The sequence below is a fragment of the Schistocerca piceifrons genome, chromosome 7 (genome assembly GCF_021461385.2).
Source record: "Schistocerca piceifrons isolate TAMUIC-IGC-003096 chromosome 7, iqSchPice1.1, whole genome shotgun sequence".
Lineage (NCBI taxonomy): Eukaryota > Metazoa > Arthropoda > Insecta > Orthoptera > Acrididae > Schistocerca > Schistocerca piceifrons.
Genome location: NC_060144.1, coordinates 78543226 through 78559231, shown reverse-complemented (window position 1 = coordinate 78559231; position 16006 = coordinate 78543226). Strand labels below are relative to the sequence as shown.

Below are 16006 nucleotides of genomic sequence, written 5' to 3'. Positions count from 1 at the left end.
TATGAATTGTATTGTACATGATATTATAAGTTTTTATTTCAGTCTGGTGCTAATTATGTTGTGGACCAACCAGTATTTGGATATTGTTGCTCTTTACTTCTTTACTGTGTTATTTGTGAACTGGTTTGACACCATCTTTAACTCCCTCTGTGGAAATACAGTATTCCCATAAAGGGGATAATTAATGACATAAATTGTTATACACAAGGATCAGTTGACTAATATTTGATTATTTTACTACTGAATTCATCATTATCAGTATAATATTTAATTTTCAGATAACTGGTGATATAAAAAAAACCTTTTGATATGTAGGTTATAGCTGAATTTTATCAACTTCATTTTTGTATGCTCTCAGGAACTGTAGATCAATCGCTAAGGAGATTTTGTAATGAAAATTGTCCCTAGTGAACACGAATGGTGTCCGATATTTGTGTATGATGTGACATCAGCAAATTACCTTCCTTTCAAGAAATTTGTTCTGTTCTCTGATTTATGTTTTCTGTTATATTTCTATTAAAGTAGTTTTTAACTTAGTGTTTGTGAAGCGAATTTTGCCTTAAAAATACAGACACTTTGATAATTGTTTAAAACTCTGAAATTCAACTTTTAATGTGGTTTAACCCTGTAATTTTCTGTGTCCCATAATTTTAAGTATAGTTCCTCTAACTTTGTTGTTCTGATCCCAGTGACAAACCAGTGCTTGGAAACACATTTAATTTAGTAAACCAATGTTTTACAAGTAGACTGTGGCCTTATTAGAGCATATATTGTATTTAAAAATTTTGTTGAGTGTACTGAATTCTTTTTGCAGTATGTGTTTCACAAATAGTCCTTAGCTCATCAGCTCCAATCTTCACTTACTATCCTTGCAAATTCTCATGTGCTGTTATTATTTCAATGATGTACCATGTATTTACATATCAGCAGTCAAATATCATGATGCCAGGGAGATAATTAAGCAGTGGAATTGTATTACTGTTTCCAGTTTGGATTTGACTGCATATTGTTGTCAATAGGAATATTACTATTCCCAAAACTCTGGTTGCAGATTGTATAAAGAAATAAATTACGTGAACTGTCAGTGTACTTCATTTTGAAACTAACATCGTTATATTCCACTCTTAAGTAATGAAAAAGTGAATAATGCATCAAATTATTTCGTAAATAGTTAAATTCATGTTTTAAAAAGCCTTATACTGTGACTGTTACTATTAACCTTCCATGAATTTACATTGATGTACACGAAGTTTAGTAAGTCAACCATTACAAATCTCAAGAATATCCTTGCTATCCTGGACCAAGTAAATTGCATTAGCAGCTCCACACTTCTCCAATTGTTACTATCTTATTGAAAACATGAGCGGTTTTTGTATTATGTGGTAATATTTTTTACTGTTTCAAGATCCAGTTTCCCAATGTTTAAAAACATGTTTTTATATAGGCTGGCTTGATAATGAGAAAGTACATGAACTGACTATTCGTGACATAGTAGTAATTCTGTTGAGTAATAAACCAGCGAGGAAAAATGGTTTCATCTCAAAAACTAGAGGAAGAATAAAAAATTTAATCTAGAACATATGTAAAAAATAAAACTGTGGATTGACTTGCAATTATTTATCAACGTATTCTGTTTCCTTTTCAATGCCCTTGGTCCAGCAGTTGACAAACTTAAGTATTCCTGCTATAGTAAAGGCCAGAGTGGCAGGCCTCTATGGTGGATGGTGGAAACGAGAAGCCAGATCACCAGGCCAGGGTATGCAATTTCTTTTCTTTCTTTTTGAGTCATTTGTCTTCTGACTGGTTTGATGCGGCCACTACTAATTCATCTCGTGAGCCGAGCTCTTTATCTCAGGGTAGCGTATGTATCCTACGTCAAGGGATTCTCCAAATGAACCAATCCCCCTATGTCCTCAACTGTTTGTCAGTTGTATTCCGATCTCTGTCTTCTCCTACAGTTTATATCATCTGCACCTCTCTCTAGTGCCATGGAGGTTGCTTCCTGGCCCTTCTTCGTGACATTATTTTCCGTTTGTCCTTTTCTTTGCCGATTCTGTGGAGAACCACCTCATTCTTTATCCTGTCAGTCCATCTCATTTCCTACATTCCTCTGTACGAGGATAAGTCAATTATTATCCGAAATTTAGTTATATTTTTATTTTGGTAGTACTGTCGTTTTACGTTGATGCATGGTTTGTTTATTTGTTGTTATATCTTCGCAATTATCAAGCTGCTAGGTTAGTTTCGTTATCGCTACCGTGCTGTTAATCATGGCTGCTCCGCTTTCTATTTGCAACAAAGAAGAGCCGAAATTCATCGAAAACTTTCGGTATAGTACGGGAACAGTGATTTGCCACAACGGAGTGTCTAAAAATGGATTGAATAATTCTGAAATGGTCACACAAGTGTTACGCACGATGAAAAAGCCGGATGACCGTTTACCGACACAAATGAAGAAACCGTTGAGTGTTCACGTGAAATAACTCTCATAGACAGACGATTGATAAAGTGGCACATCGTCTGCAAGCTAGTCACGATTCTGCCTACGAAATCATCCAGAACCTTGGGTTTCATAAAGTCTGTGCAAGATGGGTCTCAAAACAACTCCGATACTTGCATAAACAAACGTACTTGGACATCTGCAAAAAAACATTTGGATAGCTAAGGTACCGGAAGGGACAACTTCTTGGACGGGATCATTTTGGGTGACGAAACATGGATCCATCACTACGAACCGGAGAGTAAACGGCAGAGTGTGGAATGGAAACATCCAAATTCACCGTGAAAAAAAAAAAAAAAAAACTTTAAGATCAAACAGTCCGCAGGAAAAGTGATTCTTACGGTTTTTTGGGCCGCACAAGATCCAGCACTGGCACATTAAGGGGAAAAAGGACACAAAAATAAACAGTGTAAGTTACAGTGAGATGCTTACTGTCAGGCTAAAGCCTGCAGTTCGAAGCAACCACCGAGGATTGCTGTCAAAAGATGTTGTGCTGTAGCACGACAATGCCCGTCCGCATACTACTGCCCACATCGCTGAAACGCTCCAGAACTCAAATTTGATGTTCATCCTCCATATAGAGCCGATCTTGCCCCTTCTGACTATCAACTGTTTGGTCCAATCGAACAGGCATTAAGGGGTCGTCGATTTGCCTCGGGCGATGCAATGAAAGAAGCGGTGCACTTCTGGCTCACAGCTCAACCGAGAACCTACTTTTATGAGGGCATCAGGAAGCTTGTACAACGATGGACCAAGTGCGTTGAAACACAAGGAGACAATTTCGAAAAATGATGTTCTTGTAAGTTTCCTATTTGATTACAATAAAATTTTATAACTACTTCGCGGGTAATAATTGACTTACCCGCATACCATTATATCTCAAACGCTTCGATTATCTTTTGGTTTTCCCGCTGTCCATGGTTCACTACCATACAATGCTGAGCTCGAAACTTACATTCTCAGAAATTTCTTCTACAAATTGAGGTCTATGTTTGATACTAGTAGACTTCTCTTGGCCAGGAATGTTCTCTTGCCTATGCTAGTCTACTTTTTATTTCCTTTCATCGCAGGTTATTTTGCTTCAAAGAGGACAGTGTCCTAGCGACCCCTTATCAGTTAGAGGGCCCGCACAAGAGACAAGCAAGGTGAGCTGCAGACCTCCCTCCAAGAGCTCAGATCAAAACATAGCCCGGTGGATGTAAACATCAAAAGACTTTCCGCATAAACGCGGCACTACTTCGTGAAAAACCATGTGACAGAGATTCATCAATTGGAACTAATGTGACTTATAAGTACGCCAGCAGAGTCACACTGACGGTGTGTGCCTACAGCTGGGAGATCTCCGGCCAATACCTACTCTTGTTCTAGTCTAGTGAACACTTGCCGTAGCCTTCAGCAGAAAGTTGTATCTTGTTGGGTGTAACGCCACTTTGTTATTGTGTACCGTAGTGTTTCGGTTATTTCTTTTCATGGTGTTGTACTCTTATCTTTGTTATCATTTAGCAAGGTATCCACATTCTTAGCGAACTTCAAATGCGTCTCTTCAGTCCTCTGTACTTCAGTGTCTCAATCCTCCCACATTGATTCTCCCAGACGATTCTCTTAAACTTCGTGTACTCTTCATCCTTACTAAATTGTGATCTGGGTTTACATCTCTATCTGGGTACGCCTTACAATCCAATATCTGATTTTGTAATCTCTATCTGACAATGACGTGATAGAGCTGGAATCGTCCCAGGTCTCCGGGCCTTTTCCAAGTATACCTTCCCTTTGTGTGTCGTGAACTGGTTATTCCCTATTATCATCTGAAATTTATCGCACAATTTAGTCTTCCTGCTCTTTCATTTCTACTCCCAAGCCCATATCCTCCCACAACCATTTCTTCTATCTCTTCCTCTACAACCACGATCCATTTCCCGACGGTTATTATATTACAATCTCCCTTTACATACTGAATTACTTGTTCAATATCCTCATATATTTTCTCTATTTTTTCATCTTCTGCTTCCGAGTTGACATACGTACCTGAAATATCGCTGTCGGCATCGGTTTGCTGTCGAATCCAACGAGGACAATCCTACCACTAAACTATTCACAGTAGCTCACTCTCTGCCCTGCTGTCCTATTCATAGCGAATTCACTCCCGTTATATCAAGTTCTGTCGCTGTTGACATTACGCTATATTCGTGTGACCAAAAATCCTTATCTTATTTTCCTTTAAATTCACTTCTGCTACTGTATCTGGACTGATACTTTGCAGTTCACTGTCCAGGTTTTCTAGCTTTCCTATTACGTTTAAACTCCTGTCATTCCATGCTCCGGTTCGTAGAATGTGACTGAGTCGTTGGTTATTTCATATTTTTCTCATGGTCACCTCCCCGTTGGCAGTCACCTCCTAGGTACCTGAGTGAGGAACTAGTTCGGAATCTTTTGCCAATGGAGTGATCATCGTGAAAATTCTTGAATTACATATCACATGTCCTCTGGATACATATTATGTGTCTTTAAGGATACAGGGTACTTTTCTGGCTCAATACTATGTAAAAATCAACACCTATTTCTTTCAAACACTGTTTATAATATACATGTTATCCAGATTTTTTGTTGATATCAGGTAATACAGCGCACTTTCTAAATAAATTAGAAGTAATATTTTTGAACCTGCTAGGGTTATTAAAAATTACAAAGAAATTGATGCAATTTTATATGAAATGCTTCCTCAAATTGAAGTACCATTTAATCCGATGTTACACATTTTAAGGAAACCAAATTTCTACCAGATATGCATGACATAATGGCTGAGGTACTAGACCTATTTAATTCCATCTATTGTATATATTACAAGGATAAAAAAATCACATCTTACATTTTAATTTTTTTCCTCATAAAAATGTTATGTTTTGTATAATTTAGTTGATTCTGCAACAAAGCTTCGGTATACTACATAAGTATTGACTATTGCAAGTTACAGAAAAAAATTAGAGCAATGATTTATGAACTTTAAGAAATATTTGTACCTGAATTCTGAAAAATATAACTTGTGGGAAATTGCAAATGAAGATATGAGTCCAATTAAACTGTGCCTCAGAACATTCCTGGTGCATGTCTTCATCCTGCAGCATTTCCTCATCTTCAAGCTTGCTCTTGGCATTCCTTTTAGCACCTCTTGCTTCTCTGGTAACTTAAAGAGCGAATCTTTCAGCTTCATGCACCTGTTTTCTGTCACACGCATGCAATTGATCTTCCATGTTAGAGCCACATTTTATGCCTAAATTTCTCAGGACTTCCAACCTTCCTATCACTCCATCATTGAAACATATCACTGCATCTAGTACACCAGCTTTTAATGTATTTAGTGCTACAAAAATATTCTTGGGTAACGTTTCCCATAGGCAATGGTTGAAACTTTCGTTTGTATTCGGACTGCCCCCATGAAGACATTTACTAAGCAAAACAGGGTCACTCAGCTCACTAAAAATTAGTTTTATTTCATTCATAACAGGCCCAGGAAGAGAACGCTTATGATGGTATATTTGATGACTTTCTCTTGCTTTTTGGTAACCACACCAAGAATCTGGTCCTTTAGGGTAAAGTTCATGGACAGGGTGGTCACCTGTGGACAACCTATGAAAGTAGATGGCCCATACAGTTTTTCTCATTGCTGTAACATAATTCAGAGGTGCAGTTCGTTTAATGGCCAGTCCATAATATCTCTGAAGAAGGTCTATTTCAGTTTCTGCCAATCTGCCTCGGCCAGATAGAGAATTTACATCAGATAGCTGCTTTCCTTTCATTTCTCTTCGTAAATTCCTCAATGTAGCACCCACCCCCTTTTGTACATGTCCACAACACTCCACTTTGTTACCAAGGTATCACCATAAACATTGAACTCATTAGTTTTATTGAAAGCTGTAGAGTCCCCATCACCTAGGTACTTCGTATATCTGATGTTACAAATGGGCACCAACCTCTGAAATATTTTTAGAGCTCCATCACACTCCATACCTCCACTGTAGCCATCATAATTCTTAGAACACTGATTTTCAATAAGTCCATCAGTGTTATCACCGCAGGTGTGCCAGTACTTATATAAGAACTCAACATCAACAACTTTTCCATTCTCCGGAGAAGTAGCACTTTATAACACCATTCAAGGAACGATGCCCTCGACGTTTCCATGTCCCATTTTCTTTTGTTGCACGTTTCATAGATCCTTTAGACACAACCATCAAGACGCCTGAAAGTATTTTTATGTACTTGCTGTACATACAGGGCGGAGGAGGAAGGTCCATCAAACCACAAAACATTTGAGCAGCCTTTTATCCTTTTCCTGTTGGACGCATTGCACACACTAACTTCAAATTCACATCATATGAATTATGCACAATGTTCGAAGTTATTTTTTAGGTAGATTTATTGCAGGATCTACACAGAACAACTAATTTTGACGCTAAACCCTTCCTGTTGCTTTGTTGTTCAGTTATTTACAGACAGCCTACACCATCACATTGTTTACATTTCGCCACTTCCTTTATCGAAGAACATAAGATGCCCACATCAACAACAACAAATCCCCTACAAACAGCGTCATTGTTAACGCAAAAATTTGAATCACCAGGAGGCGTGCCATGTTGGAGTTTCTTCCCCGAAGAACTGATCCATAGTTTAATTTCAACAGTGTGGCTTGTCTTGTTTGTGAACTGGTTACCACGGAATTTCCTTTTATTGACTTTCTTGATGCCTTACATAGTTCGTATTTATTGCACACTAAAGGATATGTACTTCCACAAATATATGTAGCACTTGGGCAACAAACATTCAGAAACAAGTGAACAAACTGCTTCAGCGGAACATAATCATTTACAGACACTGGAAACCTGCACTGTTACCAACATATGCAATGTATCATACGTATAATCGCTGGAAATGAAAGTTCAGAGTTATTTTCGAAATAATACTGGTTTTTGTAACAGAAATAAAGGGGGCGTGGTGGCATACATGACCGTAACTTTAAAATTTGGTATATATAGGCCATTTTTAATTTGAAACCCTGTAGTGTATATATCAATGTAATCAGGAAAGACTATTGAATTTGATAAAGTCATTAAAAATTTCGATTTTTCTACCGTTTATAAGTACCTTGTATTCTTAATGCAGTGGTTTCCATTCCGTTCTGCAGCCTCATGCTGTTTACTGTTCCTGAATCTTCCGGCATTTAGGGACAGGGGGCGGACATGTTTACGCTGACTCTGACAAATGAAACTGAGATGATCGGCGTTGAATGACGCTTATGTGACCACAGTGGTACCTACTGTAAGCGTGCATGCACAGAAGGCAGCGTCACAATTTTAAAGTTGTGTTATGACTATAATATTTATATGACTATATGACTATAATATTTATTAACTCTTACGATTACATGGATGATTAGCTTCAAATTTCGCGAATATTATTATTCATCTTTTAGTAGGACAAATCTAGGAAGGTATCCCACGGGTGGCCACTGAGGTTCTGACGCACAAATTCTTGTTTCTATCTGTGTTTACTTCATTACTTTCGTTTTAAACCATCAAAACAATATATGGCATGTTGAATCATAACTGATGTGGTTGATGTATGTAGTTTTACTCTCAGCGTAATTTGTTTTCAAATACGCCTTTAAAGATGTTTTCGTCAACAGTTATATTCGCCAAAAGCACACTTGTTTCCCTGACGTGCATGTGCCGCCTGTGTTGCAGCTGGGTTGGTTTGCTCACCCGATCTACACGGAGGAAGGCGGATACCCCCTGGTGATGGAAGAACGCATCTGGGAGGACTGCATCAACGACAACATCTGGATCTCGCGGCTACCCGAGTTCAGCGCCCAGGAACTAGTCGACCTCAGAGGTAAGTTCTCTGGCCTAACATATTTTCTCTCTCAGCCGTAAAAACAATAATCCATTGAAGCAATGACTGTTTTTCCTCTGCCCTTCCTGCAGCCAGATCCAGAATACGTACCTTTGTCTACGTGTCCTGTTCTAGGAGAGGCGCAGTACTAACATTGTATTGTAATGAAAATTTGGATTTACAATGACAAATACACTGAAGACCCAAAGAAACTGGTATAGTTATACGTATTTAAATAAAGAGATATCTAAAAAGAGAGAATACGGCGCTGCGGTCGTGAAAGCCTATGTGAGACAACTGTCTGGCGCCGTTGTTAGATCGGTTATTGTTGCTACAATGGAAGGTCAACAAGATATAAGGCCCCGAGTTCGAGTCTCGGTCCGGCACATAGTTTTAATCTACCAGGAAGTTTCAAGCTATAAGTGAGTTTGAACGGGCTGTTACAGTCGGTGCACGAGTGATGGGACACAGCATCTCCGAGGTAGCGATGAATTGGGGATTTTCCATACGACCATTTAACGAGTGTACCTTGAATATCAGGAATCCGGTGAAACATCAAATCTCCGACCACGATGCGGCTGAAAAAAAGATCCTGCAAAAACGGGACCAACAACGACTGAAGGGAATAACTCAGAGTGACAGAAGTGCAACCCTTCCGCAAATTGCTGCAGATATCAATTCTGGGCCATCAACAAGTGTCCGTGTGCGCACCATTGAAAGAAACATCATCCATATGGGCTTTTGGAGTCGGAGGCCCACTCGTGTCGCCTTGATGGCTGCATGACACAAAGCTTTATGCCTCACCTGGGCCCGTCACCACTGACATTGGAATGCTGATGACTGGAAACATTTTGCCTGGTCGGACAAGTCTCGTTTCAAATTGTATCGAGCAGACTGACGTGTACGGGTATTGAGAAAACCTCATGAATCAATGGACCCTGCAAGTCAGCAGGGGACTGTTGAAACGATGAGAAGCGACGTCTGTTATGAAATACAATGTCTAAGAATAAAGGATGTTTCTGTGATGATAAACTTTCATGGGTGATGGAAGAGCAAATTATTGTAAAATGTAAAGGTTCACGGCTGGAAATGTGATAGTTAGTAACATATTCCGGTCTATTACCCCGTGATCGGATGGATCTCACACTAAAACCCAAGGTTTCTTTCCCATTTGCAGAGGAAATTTTTATGGGGGATCTCAGCTTCTTTGAGCATCCAGTTCACAGCCTGGCTGACTACTGCTACTTCAGCGCAAAATTTCGTTTACGCGAGCTCCTTCGCAGTGACTTGATGTCACATGCTTTGAAAACTCGGGAGCAGTCGGCCGTTCATGGTCACCGTCGTCCACTGTTCCTATCACCCCATGGTGGCAGACTCGTACACAAGTTCTTTAGTACCGGGATCTATGTATCATTCAGTTTCACGCCTTCCTCAATCCTAATCAAATTACTGCGGTGTTTAACAATCTCTGTGACCCTTCTTTATAACCTTGCATGGTGTCCTCTTGTGGCTGCGAGTACTTGAGTCCTGTCAAAATGAATGTGTTACTCTCCTGGCTCCATGCTCTTCTAGTTTTTTTCTGACAGTTCTTTCTGCAGTCCCCACAACTACACTGAAGCCTAGAAATTCCGCAGCTGGGTACGAAACGTTGGGTTTTAATGTGAAATCCATCCGACCACGGTATAAATCCCGGGAATGTTCCATTACTTCCGAGACAAAATGATGTGATTTAGGGCAGGAAAAAAAAATCACATGAAGTTGAGACAAAACTTCTGTAATGCACTGCACAACATTCAAGTATACACAGCACTCTGAATGGAAATGTTGAAGTGTAAGAACTATCTCTTTAAGTGAAGTGGCGTTGAGCACAGTTTAGGAATTAGCAGACATGATTTTCGTGTACAGATGAGCAAATGTAAAATACAAGGAAGCTGTAAGATTGTGTCACTCCAAGTATCCACATAGGAGACCCGTGACGCACATTGAGTTCCCAAGACTGTTTTTGCAGGTAATGGAAACAGGAAAAAATGGTATGGTTTTTATTGACTTGGGATGTGTTGAGCTCTGTAGTGTAGGAAGATGGTGTTTGGCTTTCCCTCCTGAGCGTTGTAGGCCACTGGGCTGAGGGGGACTGCAGGAATCCGTTGGTAATGGTGGATGTGTTGGTCAGAAACATTCGTCAGTCATTCAAATATGGAATACATAGTTCAGGAGTGGAATACTCATTGCCATGCACTACCTCAATGAGCCCATGCAACTAATGGCAGAGGGGACAAACTTATAGGATTGTTAATATATAGCTCTATTATTTCAGAAGATGACTGTGTGAAAACTACATAATATGTAGTATGTAATATTATGAAGGGCGTATTTCAATAGTAGTACAAGTCCATTTTTGTTCATGCTGAGATACAGAGTCCTGAAGTCAAATGAGCGCTGAAAAATCTGCAGTTGAGATACCGGAAATATTCAAGTATACATACATGGGCTCATTTAACTTTAGGACTCTGTTATCTCAGAATGAACAAAAATGGACTTGTACCACTATTAAAATAAGCCCTTCATATGTGAGTGGATAGAGCGTCCCTCCGAGTTCTTAATTCACGTTACAAGTGCTGAGTGTGGGCACCGTTTGTGACGCGGAAGAGCACGAGGTTGCAACTCATTGAAGTGGCTGCTGCCTGGGACTGGCAATGGCAGCACCCCGTTTTGGAAGTCTGTTCATTGGACTGCCTATCTACAGGCGCGAACTAATTTAACGCGACATTACAGAGTGGATGACCTGTTTACAGTATCCCATATGGTGCGTTCTGCAGCTACATCATTACAGTTGTTACGAACAGGAATTTGGAGAGCTGAAGTATCTACTGATTCGTGCCTTTTTTTTTACACGCCTTGTAATTTTCGGTGTCAGTGTATTAATTCAAAACCGCTTTCAAGCCATTTGAATGAACAACAGTGTGGATTTCCTACACACTACTACAGAATAAAACTATTATAGCTTGCCTTGTCAGATGGAGTGCTGAAGGAAGCAAAAGTACTCCAGAATACTCTACATGCCTCTGAAAAATGGCTCTGAGCACTATGGGACTTAACATCTATGGTCATCAGTCCCCTAGAACTTATAACTACTTAAACCTAACTAACCTAAGGACATCACACACATTCATGCCCGAGGCAGGATTCGAACCTGCGACCGTAGCAGTCGCGCGGTTCCGGACTGCGCGCCTAGAACCGCTAGACCACCGCAGCCGGCATGCCTCTGATACACTGAATAGACAGAAGTACCATAATGTCTACCTTTTAGCAGCACACTTGAAGTAATATAGTGTAGTATTACAAAACCTCACAGACCTGTAAAAATCAATCATCCGTGTCAGTGATACAATAGAGACGACTTTCATTAGTAGAAATGCTAGTTATTGCTTGTTGGAATCACTTATTCCAAAGACAGCACAAATACACAATTTATTGCAGAGCGCCACACAACATTACCTCCCACTTTCTCTCCCAGCAGGCTACTCTTCACAGTATTTTCTGTCTGCGATATACCTCTTCTGAAATTCCTGAGATACTGCCGGCTGGAGTGGCCGAGCCGTTCTAGGCGCAACAGTATGGAACCGCGCGATCGCTACGGTCGCAGGTTCGAATCCTGCCTCGGGCATGGATGCGTGTGATGTCCTTAGGTTAATTAGGTTTAAGTAGTTCTAAGTTCTAGGGGACTGATGACCTCAGAAGTTAAGTCCCATAGTGCTCAGAGCCATTTGAACCATTTGAACCTAAGATACTTTTTCACCGGGCCACGAGAGATCGTAAAAAAGCGTCAAGTACGTTAATTTATGAAATGAGCTTGTATGCAGGTAGCCAGGTATGCAGGCAGACAATGCGGTGACGGCCGGTGCACCATAGTTGCGGCATAGAGCGCGATACACCAGATGGGAGAGACGTGCCGAAAGTGGCCCGCCTACCGACAACACTGTACACAGGAGTGCGGCAACGCTCCGTGATTTGAGAGTAGTCCCAGTTCTGGGCACAGCATCACGAAGGATGTGTTCATGTATGAACGTTGGCATATTGCATTCGACATTGTCACACAAGCGCAGCACCTGGGCAAGCGCAGCACCTGGTGTGATGGTACTGGATGACATTAGGTAGAAAATACTATCACCTGGTGAGCTGGACAGCAGCCGTTACTCTTCTAGCATGTTGATGGAGGTTGGCTAATGTCTATGTTCGATATCTTCGTCAATTTACACTTCCGGCCATTAAAATTGCTACACCAAGAAGAAATACAGATGATAAACGGGTGATCATTGGACAAATATATTATTCTAGAACTGACATGTTATTACATTTTCACGCAATTTGGGTGCATAGATCCTGACAAATCAGTACCCAGAACAACCACCTCTGGCCGTAATAGCGGCCTTGATACGCATGGGCATTGAGTCAAACAGAGCTTGGATGGCGTGTACAGGTACAGCTGCCCATGCAGCTTCGACACGATATCACAGTTCATCAAGAGTAGTGACTGGCGTATTGTGACGAGCCAGTTGCTCGGCCAACATTGACCAGACGTTTCCAATTGGTGAGAGATCTGGAGAATGTGCTGGCCAGGGCAGCAGTCGAACATTTTCTGTATCCAGAAAGGCCCGTACAGGACCTGCAACATGCGGTCGTGCATTATCCTGCTTAAATGTACGGTTTCACAGGGATCGAATGAAGGGTAGAGCTACGGGTCGTAACACATATGAAATTTCACGTCCACTGTTCAAAGTGCCGCCGATGCGAACAAGAGGTGACCGAGACATGTAACCGATGGCTCCCCATACCATCACGCCGGGTGATACGCCAGTATGGCGATGACAAATACACGCTTCCAATGTGCGTTCACCGCGATGTAGCCAAACACGGATGCGAACATCAGGATGCTGCAAACAAAACCTGGATTCATCCGAAAAAATTACGTTTTGCCATTCGTGCACACAGGTACTCGTTGAGTTCACCATCGCAAGTGCTCCTGTCTGTGATGCAGTGTCAAGGGTAACGGCAGCCATGGTCTCCGAGCTGGTAGTCCATGCTGTTGCAAACGTCGTCGATCTGTTCGTGCAGATGGTTGTTGTCTTGCAAACGTCCCCATCGGTTGACTCAGGGATCGAGACGTGGCTGCACGATCCGTTACAGCCATGCGGATAAGATGCCCGTCATCTCGACTGCTCGGCTAGTCCCGGCGGAGGATCGCGTTGTCCCTCGGGCATGGGTGTGGGTGTTTGTCCTTAGGATAATTTAGGTTAAGTAGTGTGTAAGCTTAGGGACTGATGACCTTAGCAGTTAAGTCCCATAAGATTTGACACACGTTTTTCATCTCGACTGCTAGTGATACGCGGCCGTTGGGATCCAGCACGGCGTTCCGAATTACCCTCCTGAACCTACCGATTCCATATTTTGCTAACTGTCATTGGATCTCGACCAACGCGAGCAGCAATGTCGCGATACCATAAACCGCAATCGCGATAGGCTACAATCCGAGCTTTATCAAAGTTGGAAACGTGATGGTACGCATTTCTCCTCCTTACACGATGCATCTCAACTACGTTTTATCAGGCAACGCCGGTCAACTGCTGTTTGTGTATGAGAAATCGGTTGGAAACTTTCCTCAAGTCAGTACGTTGTAGGTGTTGCCACCGGCATCAATCTTGTGTGAATGCTCTGAAAAGCTAATCATTTGCATATTACAGCATCTTCTTCCTTTCGGTTTAATTTCGCGTCTGTAGCACGTCATCTTCGTGCAGTAGCAATTTTAATGGCCAGTAGTGCATATTTCAGCAAGATAACGCTACACCGCATGTTGCTTGTGTTCGTTCTGACTCTCCTGACAATAGACGTTGTTCGCTTTTTGTCCCGGCCAACACGTTCTAGAGATCTCTCGCCCATGGAAAACGTGTGGCCATGGGTTGCAGAGACTGTCGCACCATCATGCGCAAGCACCAGTCTGGCACTGAGTCAAAGAAGCATTGATGTCGTTCCTCTACCTGCTGTCGAAGATCGATCCCAGCCTCGATAGAGTTGTTGTTGCTACTAAAGCTGGGAGCCGCGTATACACTCATATATTCTTGGAACTACACTGCATATGTACCACAAGTAATATTTCTTGAATTCTTCCTGGTGTTGCAATGGTAATGGCAAACTGATTACTTCTCTCACACGAACCCAATGTTATCAGAGATTAAATGATAAACGGTCACAATAGTCACATATTGGTCATTGAGGATGCGTAGGATACTGTTGTGAGGAGCCACCAAAAGAGATTAGCTGCGAAATGGTGGCGGGCGTAGTGAGCGACTGTCTAATTGGTCCGTAGCTGCTTCCCCCCCGTTTGATTCGATCACTGCCTTGTGCTTTTACAGATGTATTTCTCACACTGTCTTAAGATGTACCATGTCACCTTCGAGCATATCTCATACCGACATAATGGATCTAATGCTAACTATGCACTTCGAGCTCGTGAAGGCTTGCTTCTGTCGTTCACTAAAATGTGGATGCAAAGGGGCCAAGTAGGTCGTCCCATCTCGCTGTAGTTGACTTCGTCCTCTGGGGTCAAGTGGAAAACCTGGCTTTCTTGGAAAGTGAAGAGGATCCCCTCGTAATAATGCGGCTGTCTGTGACATTGCCCGAACTATACCAGAGGTGATGGGGCAGGTACGGCTGAACGTCGTGCGCCAGTGTGATGATGCTGGTGGACACCTCTTTGAACATTTATTGTAAATGTAGCCTTTGTGTAAGTAAAAAAAAGTCATTACAAAAGTATTTTCGCTTCGATGCTTACAGTCGTAAAAAAGGCGCAACTTTTATATTTTCAATTTTCGCATGTACCTTCCGTATCAGTACTTTCTAGACCAGCATTCCCTGTCTCCGAGTGACACATCGTCCTCCAGTATCATCGCTAACATTTTTATCATAATCATGCAAACTATTCGTTTATAATAAATCACTATTAAGATGTTGTGTGGCGCTAAAGACAGTCATCAAGTTCCAAGTGACTCAAACGTTTTTCAGCTTTTATTTCTGTATGTCCAGGAGCAGCAGACTTCTTTGCCCTGAACCATTTCACGACGCAACTGGCATCGAACGGTCAGCAAGCTTACTTCCACCCGTCGCACGACTGGGACACGGGCGCCATCTTGTCTTTTGACGACAGTTGGGCGGCCACAGCCGACGACAACATAAAGGTTTGTCTTCGCAATATACATTTATTAGTTTTGGTTTACAGATCCATAGCGAAAAGCATTTTTCGTTTACCAGTAACCAATGCGTAAACTACAGGAAACTTTGTTCACGTAACAGCTGAGCTCAGCTGTCAGTTGGTGGGTGCCGCAGCAGCAGCGTGTGTCGTGGTTCTACGATCACGCCGAGGCAGTGGACGCACCACGCGGTGCTTTCATCCCAGTTCCGATCGTTTCTTTTGAGTGGCAACAGATACGTGCTCCGTTACAGGATGATCTCAAAGAAGTTGTTCGCCTTTGCTTCTAAATTTTATGTTTCCCGGTTTGAAAAGTCCAAGAAAGCACCACAAAGACCGAAGTACCAACCCTCCATCAGTTTTTCTTTTTAACATTTATC

General features: G+C 41.7%; 1 protein-coding gene across 1 annotated transcript in view; it reads left to right on the top strand.

Annotated features, from left to right (window-relative positions):
- LOC124805443 (myrosinase 1-like) overlaps positions 1 to 16006 on the top strand; it is a 92381-nt gene that overhangs the window by 59964 nt on the left and 16411 nt on the right. The window contains exons 6-8 of the mRNA XM_047266005.1: positions 815 to 912; positions 8239 to 8386; positions 15464 to 15615. Coding sequence (XP_047121961.1) covers positions 815 to 912; positions 8239 to 8386; positions 15464 to 15615 — 398 coding nt within the window. The remainder of the gene's footprint in view (positions 1 to 814; positions 913 to 8238; positions 8387 to 15463; positions 15616 to 16006) is intronic.